Genomic DNA, 13,976 nt, shown 5'->3' with positions numbered 1-13,976 from the left:
ATCCCTTAAAATTTACTATAAAAAAAAAAAGTTAGCATTGGTCAAGTATTTTTCATATATTCTTTAATCAGGTTTGATCTCATTTTGGTTTTTTAACTTTTAAAGGAGAGTATCATACATAAATTTTGAAAACTAAATATGTTATTATTCCCTCCAAATAAGAAGTCCTACTTCCGAGCAATTTTTTTTTCCCAAAAAGTCAAGCAAATCGTGTGTGTGTGTGTGTGGTATAATGTAATTACAATGATGGTTAGGCCAGAACAAAAGGCCCCAATAGCCAAGCTATCTCAGACCAGACATTACAAGCTCTAAGGGAGCAAACATGGCCCAACAGCAAAATCAGTTGGGAATATGTGAGAAATGGTCGTGGCCAATCACGAAGCAATGCATAAATAAAAAATTATTAATGTGTCGCTTCATGATTGATTCCGAAATCATGTAATAATTTCTCTAAGATTACCATATGAAGTGGACAGTACAAAAACTCCCTTTCCAAACAAATCCCCCTTTTCTTAGTTACATTCAAGTGGCATGCCAACTATAAGTCAATTGGCATGTGTGAGTTAAATAAAGAAAAAAATGTAATTAGTAGTTGAATGACTTCATTAATTTGTTTTTTCCTTCCACAGCATTAGCACATTTGCTACAGAACATAGAAACTTTTAAGATGTATATGGTTTTGGAAGGGGGGACCAGTTTTTGGAGAGAGAGAGAGAGAGAGAGCAAGAAAGCAATTGATTATTTTATTTGCAGTCTTACAATATGTAGATAATTTAAAATAGAAACTGCAATTATATTGATAACATATAAAAATGCTTAGTTATATACAGTAATGATGGAACATGAAGCATGAGGCTTCACTTTGACTAGGGATCACAGATCCCCTATATTAGCTCCCTCTCAGTCTCTACATATATACTTGTATATATACATGTTTTTGTGCTCCATAGAATAAAGCTGATGTCCAGTTCACAATAGGATGATTCTGCCTATTTCAGCTAAGGAATATGATATACAAAAGATACATGGAAGTAGCTACAGATCAAAACTATGGCTATTGAAATGGAAGATTGGGTGATTGCTTTTTCTTCCTAAATTCTGTGACCTGCACTCTTTAGCAACACTTGTCTGAAGGGTGTAGGGACCACACACAATGACACCAACATCAACGTGGCCCCAACGCTCCGATATGGATCCAAATATTTCTGCAGAAAGGGACAAGAAAATAGAGTTGAGAAAACTAGCATCTCAATCTTGAAAATTGAAGCAAGTCCAAAAGGGTTTCACAGTTCATCGAGAAATTATTACATAGTCCCATCCAATCACTAATGACACGCAAGCAAAAAACTGAATAAAACTAATACAAGGTTGACACATTTGTTTGAGTGTTGGCTAGTGATTGGCCCGGGACTATATAATAGTTTCTACAGTTTTGTCAAGGTTGGTTAGTGTCATCTACCATCCTCCTCCTAACTTTTCCAAATTTTCAGGTCAGGGGAGGGATTGTCCTGGACTATGTATCAAAAGACAGAGGCAAAAAGAAAATATTTGGAGTATAGAACCCAAGTATCCTTTTCTGGAGCATCTCCAGATACCCTCTAAAGGATAGTTTTATGGTTTTTACTTTTCAGAATATAGATGGCAGAAAAATATTGCAATAATACTAGAATACAGAAACTTCAAAAACCCAAAGCAAATGAACAGAATTGAAAACTTTGTTCGCAGTCTAGCAACTGAAGGTATCCGGAGAACAAAAGAAAAGAAGCAATGGAAGTAACCATGTCACCACCAAATAAAATTGCAACTTGGGATCTCGACTAGGTGGGTTGACTCAAATCTATAGACAATAATTGGTTTTCAAAGACTTGTGGGCAGTTATATATAGAGAACTAAGGATCAGACACTCTGGGCCTGTTTGGTTTAGTTTTCTGATAACTGATAATCAGGAAACTGTACAAAAATCTGCTTGGTTGAGAGTTCCTGAAAACTCAGTTAGAAAAAAGGGTTGTTTTCAAATAACCGTTTTATATAGTTCTCTGAAAATAGTAAACAGTTTTTTGAGTTCTTGCAAAAAAAACACTAAAACACCATGGAGACATACCTCCGAAATCTGGTCTGCGACCGTACTGAATGGTGCTTGAACTAGAAAAATTTTCCTGGGATGACTCCTTGTGTGCCCTTGGTTCATTATACGGCACAATGTCAGCGTTCTGGCTGTCATCTGCCCATACCTCCTTTTCTGAAGTTTTCCTTTCGTAAATATGCCATAAGCCAATCACAAAACCCCCAAATATAACCACACTTGCAGTCATGCATGCAATAAACAGAAGCCCTTTGTACCACCAGTAAGATATACCAAAAGGGTTTATGTAATAAATATCCAACAACCACACACAGATAACCAGGCCAATAGTAGACACCATAACATAAATTCCAGACCATATGATATTTCCAGTACCAACCAAAACAGACATGCTACGGCTGTTGGAGACGGGGAAGGCAGAAGAGTTCACAGACTTGTAAACTTTACCCTCTTCCTGCAGTTAACAAGAGTCAGATTCCAGAAACCGAAGAAGTAATTTAAACTAGAATTGTAGAAATAATTATATAGTTAAGGAAAACACAAGTAGACCTACCAGTGGAGGTTCTGATTCTCGAGTGACATAAGTTTGGATATCAAGATTCAGTGTATCAGAGAAAAAAGGACATATTGATTCTATGTCAACTGTATTAAGAAGAGGAAGCTCATTTGATCTTTTCACAGCCCAGACTATTAAAATATTTCTCGGCAAACAAGGTTTCCTATCCCTAAGAAGGTGGAGAATATCACTCAAGATAGCCAGGAATGGTGATATTCCAATGCCACCTGCAACTAAAATAAGGTTCTCATACCTGAAAGAATAAAAATGGCTTAGTCAGTCCATTAGCAAATTCCTTTGTTAATCATCATACCAGTCACTATACCTATATATGTATGCGGTGCATGTAGTGTATTCTTATAAGTTGGTTATTATTGTATCAATCACAAAAAACACCGTAACTAGCATCTAATATTCACATCTATTTGATCCAGAGAATACATACATCAAGTGGTACGGATATTCATGCCCATAAGGCCCTTCTACAGAAACTGTTATCTTAGGATGAGGCTGAAAGGTTTGCTCTATTTGAGGTTCGTCTTCGGAGACATTCAAGATCATTCCTTTTAGCTTCTCTGTCCATTCCCCGAGAACCTTTATGAGAACCGCCATATGATATTTGCCATCCAAAGGACTAGATGAAACACTGAAAGGATGCCACTGCAGCCAAGATAGTTCTCGAACTTGAAGAAAAATGAAACTGAGGGCATTATACTGCAGATCTACATTGTCAAAAAGGAAACAGTGACAACTATGCTGATAAAATACATAAAAACAAGCAAATAGGCCTTTAGGAATTATACTTACTTCCAGGTTTTGAAAGGACCAGTTCCAATGTTCCACATGGATGGCAAGTGGCTGAAATTATGTTGACGGTCCTTCGTGATTGACAAAATCGGAGAAAGCGATCCAGCATAAAGAGGAATATTCCACCAGCAGCTATACTAAAAATGAAATCACCAACGTGCAATGCCAAGAAGACGACGAAGACTACGTATAGTTGATGTGTGTAAAAGAACAATTCAAAATTTATCCTCCTCACTGGAGGAAGCGATGTCACCCACATTAATAGACCAGCAGCAAGACTGATAACTCCAGCAAGATTGGCAATACCAACATTGTCCCACTCCAATATCTGATTAAAGAAAAAAGAAGCAAAAATTAGCATCTTCTTTCAACTTCATGTCACTCTCTAAAATGTCTTTCAATATGTCGTAGTAGTTTAAATGTAATTAAAGAAAAAAAATGGGAGACAATTTAGTAAGGAAACTGAAAATCAAGAGAATACTTTTCATAAATCATTTTTTATACCTTCCAATATCATCTTTCCATGCAATTATTAGAGTGACCTTTCAACTATTTTTGGTACAGGAGCCATGAAATTCAGTTGATTAATACAAAACTCAATAATGGCAAGGAAGAGTCTGTACCCTTCAACTTTTACCATTGCTTTATGCATTCGTAAAAGCATGGGTGCACACAAAGCATGAGAACATGATTTGAGCCTAAGGATATTCACTTTGTGGAAATAATGCAAAGGCAGGTTGAAAGCCATCCACCCCTCTCCGAACCCTCAATAGGTAGGGACTAACAATTGTAATGGCCTTTTTCTTTTAGTAATGTCATGGAAAGGAATGCTAATTCTACACGATATTTAACAATGATAAGCACTTTTTGGTTGAAATTGACAAGAATCGAGCAATATAATTGTGAACATTCCCTAAAAGTTCCTTATTTAGATGCCATTTTCTTTTAATAATGTCATGGAAAGGAATGCTAATTCTACACGATATTTAACAATCATAAGCACTCTATGGTTGAAATTGACAAGAAACTAGCAATATAGTTGTGAACATTCCCTAAAACTTCCTTATTTAGATGCCGTTTGTCATCTGACAGATAGTGTATCTGCACACTTGATGTGCAGCATACAAACATTGTAGCAGCCATCATGATCTAGTGTACATATGATCACAGTCATACAATTGTGAACATTCCCTAAAAGTTCCTTATTTAGAAAGTTAAATTACCACAGGAGAGAAAACCTGCCAGGTGCAAGTGGTCCATTGTGAACATGTTATAGAGCACATTAATAAGTAAGGGAAAATTGGGATATTCTTTGCACTTGAATGATCGTTATATATGGGTAATTTGGCAAAGAGATTGGATTGTATGTTGTCTAGTTTAGAAATAGTTATGACCTATGGGGTTTGTTAGTTCTTGTTCTTGTTAGGAACTAATTGAGTCTGATTTAGAATTTAAGAAATCCTTTTTTCCTTTAAAATTTATTATTTTAGGAAGCTTCAATTCTTTTGTAATTTATATTTCCTAAATGTTTCTATTTTCTCGAGTTTCCACTTTGAAAGCAGTTAGGAATATTTCCTTGGGCTGGTGTAGCACAAGACTTATTTAATTAAATTTTAGTTTAAGAAATTCCAAATCCTATTTGGTGATATATTGGTTAGTGTAATTTTAACAAGGATTTTTTCTGTTAACATAAAACTTGGAAGCTTTTAAATTTTAAAAGCACCCTATAAAAATGTCTAAAGGCACTCTATAGGTGGTCTGTTATACCAAATTATTATTATTATTATTAGGGTTAATTTCACTGACACCCCCTCAGGTTTTGCCAAATATCACCCTCAAACATCAATCGAAAATAACTATCACTCACATTACAAACTTTTGTTCCGTTTTTCACTCACACCCCAACAATTAGTTGAACAGTTTTGACACGATATAAAATGACATAAAAACCCTTTGACTTTGTCAAAACAACTCTTTTGCCTAAACAATTGGATTAAAAGACTAAAATATCCCTATAATTTTGTAAATTTACAAAATTATATAGATATACCAAACATATATATATATATATTACACAAGACATAAATACTCCTCTCTCTCTCCACTAGTGTACCTTTCTCTCTCCACCACCATAACCACCACCACCATCTCCGTTCCTCTCTCTCCACCACCACCAACATTACCCTTTTTCTCTCTCCACCACCACAACACAGTTCCTCTCTCTCCCTACCACCACCACAACCACCGATTCTATAACTCAACCATCAAAATTAAATCAGGCAGATGCCATCACGGCCGCCGGAGATGCCAACTTTGTTTTGTGAAATTAGGTTCAATCAGTGGAAAAAAAAAAAAAAAATTTGGTTCAATCAAACACAGATGTGTGTGAATGTGTTTTTGATTTGATACGAGATTGTGAATCTGGTTAGGTTAGTTCCGAAATTGAGAGAAGTAAGTGTTCCTGTGTTTTACAATTGACATCAATTGATGGCAAAGAATTGTTGTGGATAGAAGGTTACGGTGGTGGTGGATGATGATGACGCTGAGAAGAACTCAGTTCGAATCTGTCTTTTTCCAAGGGCCGCAGCCATGGATGGCGATGACCGCTGTTGAAGATAAATATTACGCAGCACAATCGTCGGTCATCATCATCCATGGGCCATGACAGATTTCGTAGATTAGGAGAGAGAGAGAGTCTAATTTTCTTTATTTTTAATTTTTTTCTGGAGGTGTTTGTTTTTAACGCTGACAGACATGCTTTGTGACTACTATATTCTTGCCTCCTCTCGTCTTTTACCTTCTTTTGTTGTTGCTACTGCTGCTTAATCTCTATCTTATCTATAGATAAAAAGTCAGAGATACAGAATGTGAGAGAGAGAGTAGTAGTAGAGGATTGGCGAAGAGTTTGTATGGTTTTTAGAGAGAGAAGGGGGGGGGGGGGGGGGGGGGTGCGTAATGATTGCTTTTGCAGGGGTATTGTTATCTTTTAATTTAATTTTTTTAGGTTAAAGAGTACTTTTGACCAAGTCAAAGGGTATGTAGGGGCAAAATTGTCTTTTAGATATTTTTAACGGAAACTATGACGGAAAAGTAAAAATGGACCTAAGTGATAGTTATTTTCGAAAGATGTTTGAGGGTGATATTTGGCCAAACCTAAGGGGGAGTCCGTGAAATTAACCCTTAGTATTATTATTATTTTTTTTAGTGAACTATTATACCAAAATGGTATTAGAATGAAACACCATTGATGTAAATAGTTAATAGATGAATGTTGGTGATTGCCTGTCCTGTTTCTTTATCATTTTTCCTCTGATTCTTCTTCACTGACTGCCTTTTTACGCTGTCTACAAATTCCAACAAGCTATCATTTTGAAAAGCAATAACTTCTAGCCACTAAATTTCATCTATTCTAACCTAATTCCATTTACAAACCATCTTATTGCCCTTTCTTTTTTCATGAACTCTAAAACAGTAATCAATTCTAAACATTATTACCATGCAATTCCAACTGCCATCCTACACGAAACATCTAGCAGGATGCTTTTGTTGCACAGAACTTTAATTGAATAATCTATGATAGTGTACGTGATTACTTCATAAATCATATCACCTTCCCATTTTCAACACTACCTTCACTGACAGTATCAATCAGTAATTACTTGTTAAAACCTTCCAAAATTGTTCCTATATTGCCTTTCAAATTCTTAAAATTTTCAAATGCTGAATGAATCCAATTGTCTTCACAAAATATTTAGAGAAGTTGAGCTGAATACAACATCATTATGAGGCTCCAACCGCTCAACAAGAAAAGTGAGGAAGAAGGAAAAACTTTTATGTCAAGGGTCGGGGAATCCATGTAGCTCCACCCCGATGTGGTTCCACTTAATCAAACAAAATCTCTCCACATCAGTTGCGTGGTCAAACTTTAAACTCTGCTTCAATAGGGCTTTCTTTCATTTTCTCTTATCTTTTTCCATAATTCTATGTCACTTCAATGGAAACCATGACAATAATGTGGTGATAGTACAAACGACCAGAAGGTTTCAACTATTCAATCCTATATGCTGTTGGCGTTAAGCAAGGACACGGGCGAATTTCCAAAAAGAGGCAAGACTATGTTCAAGGTCAGCAGAAGTCTTTATTGTCATACTTTAGTCTTCAACCTATAAGTTTATCTACTGCTTATAATTTTATTTATGTGTTCATTTCTAATTTCGTATATCTAGTTCAACAGAATATGCCTCATCATCTATTTTTTGCCAGATAGTTGGAGAATATGTGATTGTATATGGTTAAATAGAAGTCCTGGCAATGATTTATGTATCAACGCAGCTCTGTTCAGTTAAGCTGAGTATTTGTTTTTATCATTCAAAGTCTTTTTCCCTTTCTTATCACTTACGTGTGTGTATATCTCAGAAGATAGCAAAAACGAATGGTCTTGACTATGTTGTCACTCAAAGGGACCGTCAAACACTTACCGAGCGCAGAGCTATGCATCTTTCTACCAACAAAGAAACAAATAGAGAAAGATCTGGAATACGAACATATTTACGTATGTTTTAATGGTTTGTATGTATTTATGCATGTATGTGCAAGAGAAGCATGCATGAGAACTCACACTAGCTAGCAGATCGCCCTCCATTGCCCATGCTATTACATAGAAAAGTCCATGAAGAGTAAAGATCAGCATTGTCAGATGTCCCAACCATACATGATATCTGGCTGCGTGCTCAAAAGGGATATGTATAAGGCGGAGAAGAATCGATCCCCTTGCAACTGGGAGAAACAAAAATGCCAAACAAAATAGCCCAACTGAACCAAAGCGAAGTCCAGTGCGTTTCAGCATCCAAATACTGGAAAATTTAGGTCCCAATGAGAACTCAGTCAACAAAATCGATCTTTACAATAGAAATAAACTGAAAGCGGCTTTGTAAAACTGAAACAGATAATATATATATATATATAAATCCATGTTTTGAATATATACTTTTCTTATAGTTGGATCAACTAATTATGGACAATTGAATAAGAAGGGGAAAGATTACAAGAATTCATGGCGATGTTTCCTCGTGCAGATACAGACTCTAGGCAATTATCATAGTAGCATCCTCAAAACTGAGTTTGGCCCTCTTAGCAATATAAGTGGATTTCTCTAAAGGAAATGGGTCACTAAGAACTATGAATCCAGTTATTTGGACGCACGAAAGAGGCTCAAAGAGCTACCGTAAATCTCACCCATGAAGTGTTTGAACTCCTAACAGTAACTCCATTGATAATGTAACATGTGCCCCTGTGTCTGCATGGCTAAGTCCCTCTTACTTTTTAATAAATGATATATTCATCAAATCAGAAAAAAGGAACAGTGATTATGTGAAGATCAAAACCCCAAACACACACAAAATGTTTAGAACCAAAATGTCAATTTGAATTAAACAGGCTTTAAACTCAAATCTGATCAAACTCTAATCATTTCAGGAGGCTTTAAACTTAAGAATTTTTTTTTCCTAGTTGTAATCTTAAGATTTTTATCTGCAGAATTTTAGAAAAACTAGCTCACTGCAAGCTAGAAAGTCGCAACCACAAAGAAACATGGGTCTCAATGAAACAGAACAAGAGGTAAAAGTAGAATAATGGTGAGAACTAATATCTACCGAAATTGATGCGAACAAAAAGCTAAACCCTTTAAAAGAATTACAAATAGTCACAATGGTTATAGTGTTCACCTTTCCTCAAAAAGAGTCAACTGATACTGGGACAAACTGTTGAGGTTTTGCACAGTGTAAGCAGCAACAGCCCAGACAATATACAAAGAAAAGAGCAGTATTCCGATCAACTCGGCAGCAGAAACAACCCCAAATGGTCCATCCACAATAACAGGGAACGTCCAGAACTGGAAACGCGGAGTCTTTTTTCTGAAGGCAAAGTTACACAAGACAAAATTAGCATATATGATATACAAAATTGAACTTAAAGAACAAGATGATGGATATATATATATATATATATATTCACTCTGTGCATATATATAATATGAGAATTAAGTTTTTAATCATGGGACAAATTACTTACTCTGGGGGTTCTTCTACCTGGGAGAGAATCAGATGTGCTATAGAAAGAAATGCAATGAGAAGAATTGGGGCACTGCACACCAGAAATATACTTCCTGCAGTTTTGTTAAATAGAATTTTGGAGATCACTAAAACAATCAAATCATACAGAATAATAACAAAATTTGGAGATGAGTAAACAATCAATCATTCAATATAATAAATGAAAATCTAAAAGAAAAGGAAGTAGTTCCAAATTACTAACTCACCTGTGACACCAAACACAGAGTGATAGGTAGCCAAAATCCACTTCTCATACAATTGGTTCACAAATTCCGAGGGCAACAAGAAAATAAAAGCAGCCCAGGCAATGAAAATCACCCACATTGCGGCTTTGAGAATCCATTTCACAGATGAAACCAGAAAGCTTGTTTTATTGACATGACCAAATCTGTCACCTTTGCTTACAAGAAGAGGTTCATGAGCTGTGTGTTCTTCCATTGGAAGAAACAATAAAGCAAACAGATTGTAAGCAATAAACAGGTTATTTCTGATTTTCTTTGCTTACTTCAATCCCCAAAACAATCCCAGAGAAGATCATTTATACACAAAAAGTCTCGGAAAAAACCAAACCCATCAACATTCAACCAGGAACCACATAAAATATGAACCGCAAATATCTTATTACCATAGTCCGAAATAGATTTTACTCAACTGATGTTTTAATTTTGAGTTTTTTTTCTTTGGGTTGACAAGAAATGCAGTGACAATAATTTATAGGTGACATTACTTTTCAAAGAAGAAAAAAAAGGATGTGACATGACAACAAATCCATGTAACCACAACCACAAAAATGAAAAGGCAGAAAGTGAAGTCTGTACTATGTTTATACACATATAAAAATTTAAATATATATATATATATATATATATATATATAATGCTTAAAACATATGCATGACATGTGTATTTCCCTGTGCATCTCTTTTATTCCTTCTTGTCGGGGTGTGGAAAGAAAATATTACTTATTAGTTCTAAATAAGTGTCAACATTTTTATTTTTATTTGTCTCCAAATAAAATAATCATTCTATTTAAAAAGTGAATATATATATATATTTAATAATATTATTAATTTAACCTTGCATTAATCCTATGAAAATTAAACCAACACATCACTTTGGATCCATTTAGAAATAAATTTGGTAATTTATTTATTACTAATACAACAAAAAAATAATAAAAATCATAATAAAATAAAAATAATATTAAAAATCATTAGTTAGATTTTCAAAACGAAAAACTTATTTTGGAACAGAGAAGAGAGAGCATGGTAGATATGATTTTTTAACATTAATTTATATAAAATGCTAAAATTTAAATTTGCATTAGAGCAACACTAGCACAAATATTTACCTGAAAAAATCTAGTAAGAAATAATCACAAGACCTAGTCATAACACTTAGAAAATTGTATAAGAGTGAACGGACTTTGAACAACAAAAGTATATAATGCTGTATTATCAAAAATTGAGTGACGGAATTTTTCATATTTTAACAAAAATTATAAATAATTTTGTAAATAAAATTTTTTTAGTGGGGGGCTGCTGCACCACCGAGCCCTTAATAGGTCCATTCCTACCTGATTCAAAACAATCCAATCCGTGTAAAAAAAAAAAAAAAAAAAAAATTTCAAGAAGCTTAACCTGGCTAGTTAGGACGACATCACCCTTATGATAGGTGGCTAAGATTGTAATAATATAAAATATACTATTTTTTATTTTTTATTTTGGATAAAATGCATTTATGAGCAAGTGAATGAAAGGGTTATAGACATCCATCCAATTTTTATGTGTTTCTCCTTCATCCACCAGTTTGTGGTCATGGATGTTGAAATGACACAAGTGGGAGGGCACCATTCACAAATAAATCCCTGTTACCAGTGTGATCACAAACATTCATAGAAGACATTCACAATCAATAAATGCCAAAAATTTTAAAAATTGTAAATTATGTCACAAAATACACAAATTTACATGACGTGACTTATAACTTATATATATAATTAAAATTCACGAGGAACAATCAAAAATTATAATTTACAAATTATTAACTTTTCAATTCCCTGTTTCGGTTCAACTTAAACTTAAAAAAGTGCAACAAGACGAGAATTGAAACAAAAGTAAGACCACAATTTTACAAAAGCAAATAAGAAATTTTTACTATAACTTTAATATTTTTAACACATTTATTTAGATAAGTCAAATATTTATTACTCCGAATCGATTTCTCCTCCTACTCCCAAGGTAGAGGAGGTGTTCGTGTATAAATGGCTTACCCTTTCCCAAGAAAATGACAAGTCGAGCTCTTCCATATTTTCAGCAAAAACTTTGTCAACATGCAAGTGGTGGGATCAATTAAAAGGAACACCTTTTCTTTTTTATTTGCAGAAATTTATGCCTTGGGATCCGCTAGTGGATTAATTAAATACTTTTATGCCTTATTAGCAAGTTCATTGTGTTATGAATATGAGTACTGCTGCAAAAATTATCGATTTGTTTGTAGTTACTCAATAAATAGAGTCTAACGAGCACTTTTTTAAAAGAATATATATGTATATTTTTTCTAAACGTGTACAACAATCATTAACTGCCGCATCAAATTATTATACGGTCCGATAAAAAAGTCATAAAATATATAATTTTCCTATAAAATATAATTGCGACTTATTTACCCAAATATATATATATATATATTGTGACTGATATATAAGTTGTGGAACATATAGGGTAGGGAAGTGTCTCACTCTGCAATTTTTTTTCCAGTTGCAATGCATATATATATTTACCAGTCTTGAATTTATTATGAGAATAAATGAGAAAAAAATGTGTCTTTAATTTAAATTTAATTTAAGATAAAGTGCTAAAAAAAAAAAAAAAAAAAAAAAAAAAAAAAAAAAAACTACGCAATATAAAAAATGTGTAAAGAACCCATGTTATTTAGTATTATTTAGTATGTGCATATAAGAATAATTTAAGGTTATAATTTGACACGTAATAAAATATATTAATTTTATTTAATTGTTTATTTGTCTTATTGTATTATAATTGGCCGAGACCATGCGGACAAGCCGCACCATATTGGTAATTTATGTAAGATTAATTATTAATTGTGTGGCCCACATGAGTTGGACATGTGATATATTTTATTAATGAGTGGTTAAGTAAATAGATATCAGATTAATATTATATTATTTGGTCAACTTATAAATTACATTTATAGTCATTCATTATTAGAGAAGTGTTTTCCTATTTATTCCTTACTTTGATGGAAAGTGAAATTAAGATTACTTACAAAAAAAAGGGGTCATTTCTCTACCTTTATAAAACTGCATATATCTCATCAATTATGAAAACAACACCTATAACATTTATATATGCAAAAGGGAGAAATCAACTTCTACATTTTGACTATTGCAGTTTATCACGTTATTCGTTCCACATAAAATATCTTGATTTACAATCAGAGATCGAGATATTTATATCTAACTATTTATTTACACATTATGAATTATGTGAAAATAATTAAATTTTAAAATTTTGTGATTTATGTTTATTTGTGATTAATGATTTACGCGAATTATTAAAGTTACTATTTAAAATTATACAGTGACTGATGTGATGTTGATTTTTGTGGTCACACTAATAGTTATACTTGCCTAGGCTAACCATGCTCATCTGTCACTCATTTCTTAGCCAAAACCAGATACAAGCAAAATTGTATGTTGGCTGCATCTCATGTTAGAGTTCCTTGTCACTGGATGTGATAGAGTGGTTATTAATTAATTTATTTATCAATGTTTTCTTTTCATTCTGCAGAATAAGATTTTCATATCAGTTTAACTTTTTGATCCACACAGAATCAGAAAGTATTTTACAAATGTGAATTTTTTAATTTTTATAATATATATGTATTTTTGGCTGTAGAAATTAAATGAACTATTGCTCCTCTCTTCTTGAAAGTATTTTTGAAAAGCATAAGACGGGAATTTTCTAAAAAATTGAATTCGTCTCTCCTCTTTAAAATAAAAAATTTGTTTTTCCAAAAATTTATTTTTCATAACTCAAAGATGTGGACAATTTGAAAACTTAAAAGATTAAAATAGTCTTACATGAATTGGAATTTTTCTCCATCACTTCACTTCGTTACTACTATGACTTGTTTGTCAAGTAGTACGATGAAAAAACGAGATAAATATTCAAATTATTGCATTGCTAAATTGACAAAATTGACAAAGCTAAATTATTGGGAGGCTAAAATAGACCCTCAATTCCAAATAACAAAATTCCAACTTAAAATCCAATTATATGACCCCTGATTCATTAAAATTAAATTTCAATTCCTCTTAAGCTATGTTGGAATTGGCTTGCTTGCTATTTATCCCTTTATTGGTATTTAGAATATTAATAGATTTATGATTGTCTGAA

General features: G+C 33.3%; 1 protein-coding gene across 1 annotated transcript; it reads right to left on the bottom strand.

Annotated features, from left to right (window-relative positions):
- Window positions 1–769: 769 nt before the first annotated feature.
- LOC132294481 (ferric reduction oxidase 7, chloroplastic-like) lies at window positions 770–10,214 on the bottom strand. The gene is made up of 9 exons (XM_059792356.1): window positions 9,763–10,214; window positions 9,516–9,609; window positions 9,170–9,358; window positions 8,065–8,299; window positions 3,447–3,774; window positions 3,085–3,361; window positions 2,637–2,892; window positions 2,102–2,537; window positions 770–1,205 (listed from the first exon to the last, which is right to left on the bottom strand). The coding sequence occupies exons 1-9, from the start codon at window positions 9,992–9,994 to the stop codon at window positions 1,036–1,038; spliced, it is 2,217 nt and encodes a 738-aa protein (XP_059648339.1). The 5' UTR covers window positions 9,995–10,214; the 3' UTR covers window positions 770–1,035.
- Window positions 10,215–13,976: the final 3,762 nt, after the last annotated feature.

This window comes from Cornus florida, unplaced genomic scaffold (genome assembly GCF_030987335.1).
Source record: "Cornus florida cultivar Cherokee Brave unplaced genomic scaffold, ASM3098733v1 CherokeeBrave_3.0.0_Hap2_Chr02, whole genome shotgun sequence".
In the NCBI taxonomy this organism is placed as follows: Eukaryota; Viridiplantae; Streptophyta; class Magnoliopsida; order Cornales; family Cornaceae; genus Cornus; species Cornus florida.
The sequence above is the reverse complement of the archived record's forward strand: the minus strand, read 5'-3'. Positions and strand labels throughout refer to the sequence as shown.

Coding starts and splice junctions, on each gene's coding strand:
- LOC132294481 (XM_059792356.1), bottom strand. CDS start 9,994: ATGGAAGAACACACAGCTCATGAACCTCTTCTTGTAAGCAAAGGTGAC. Junction 3,775..8,064: donor AGGGCGATCTGCTAGCTAGT/GTGAGTTCTCAT, acceptor TTCTTTAATCAG/ATATTGGAGTGGGACAATGT. Junction 1,206..2,101: donor TCGCAGACCAGATTTCGGAG/GTATGTCTCCAT, acceptor CCCTTTCTGCAG/AAATATTTGGATCCATATCG.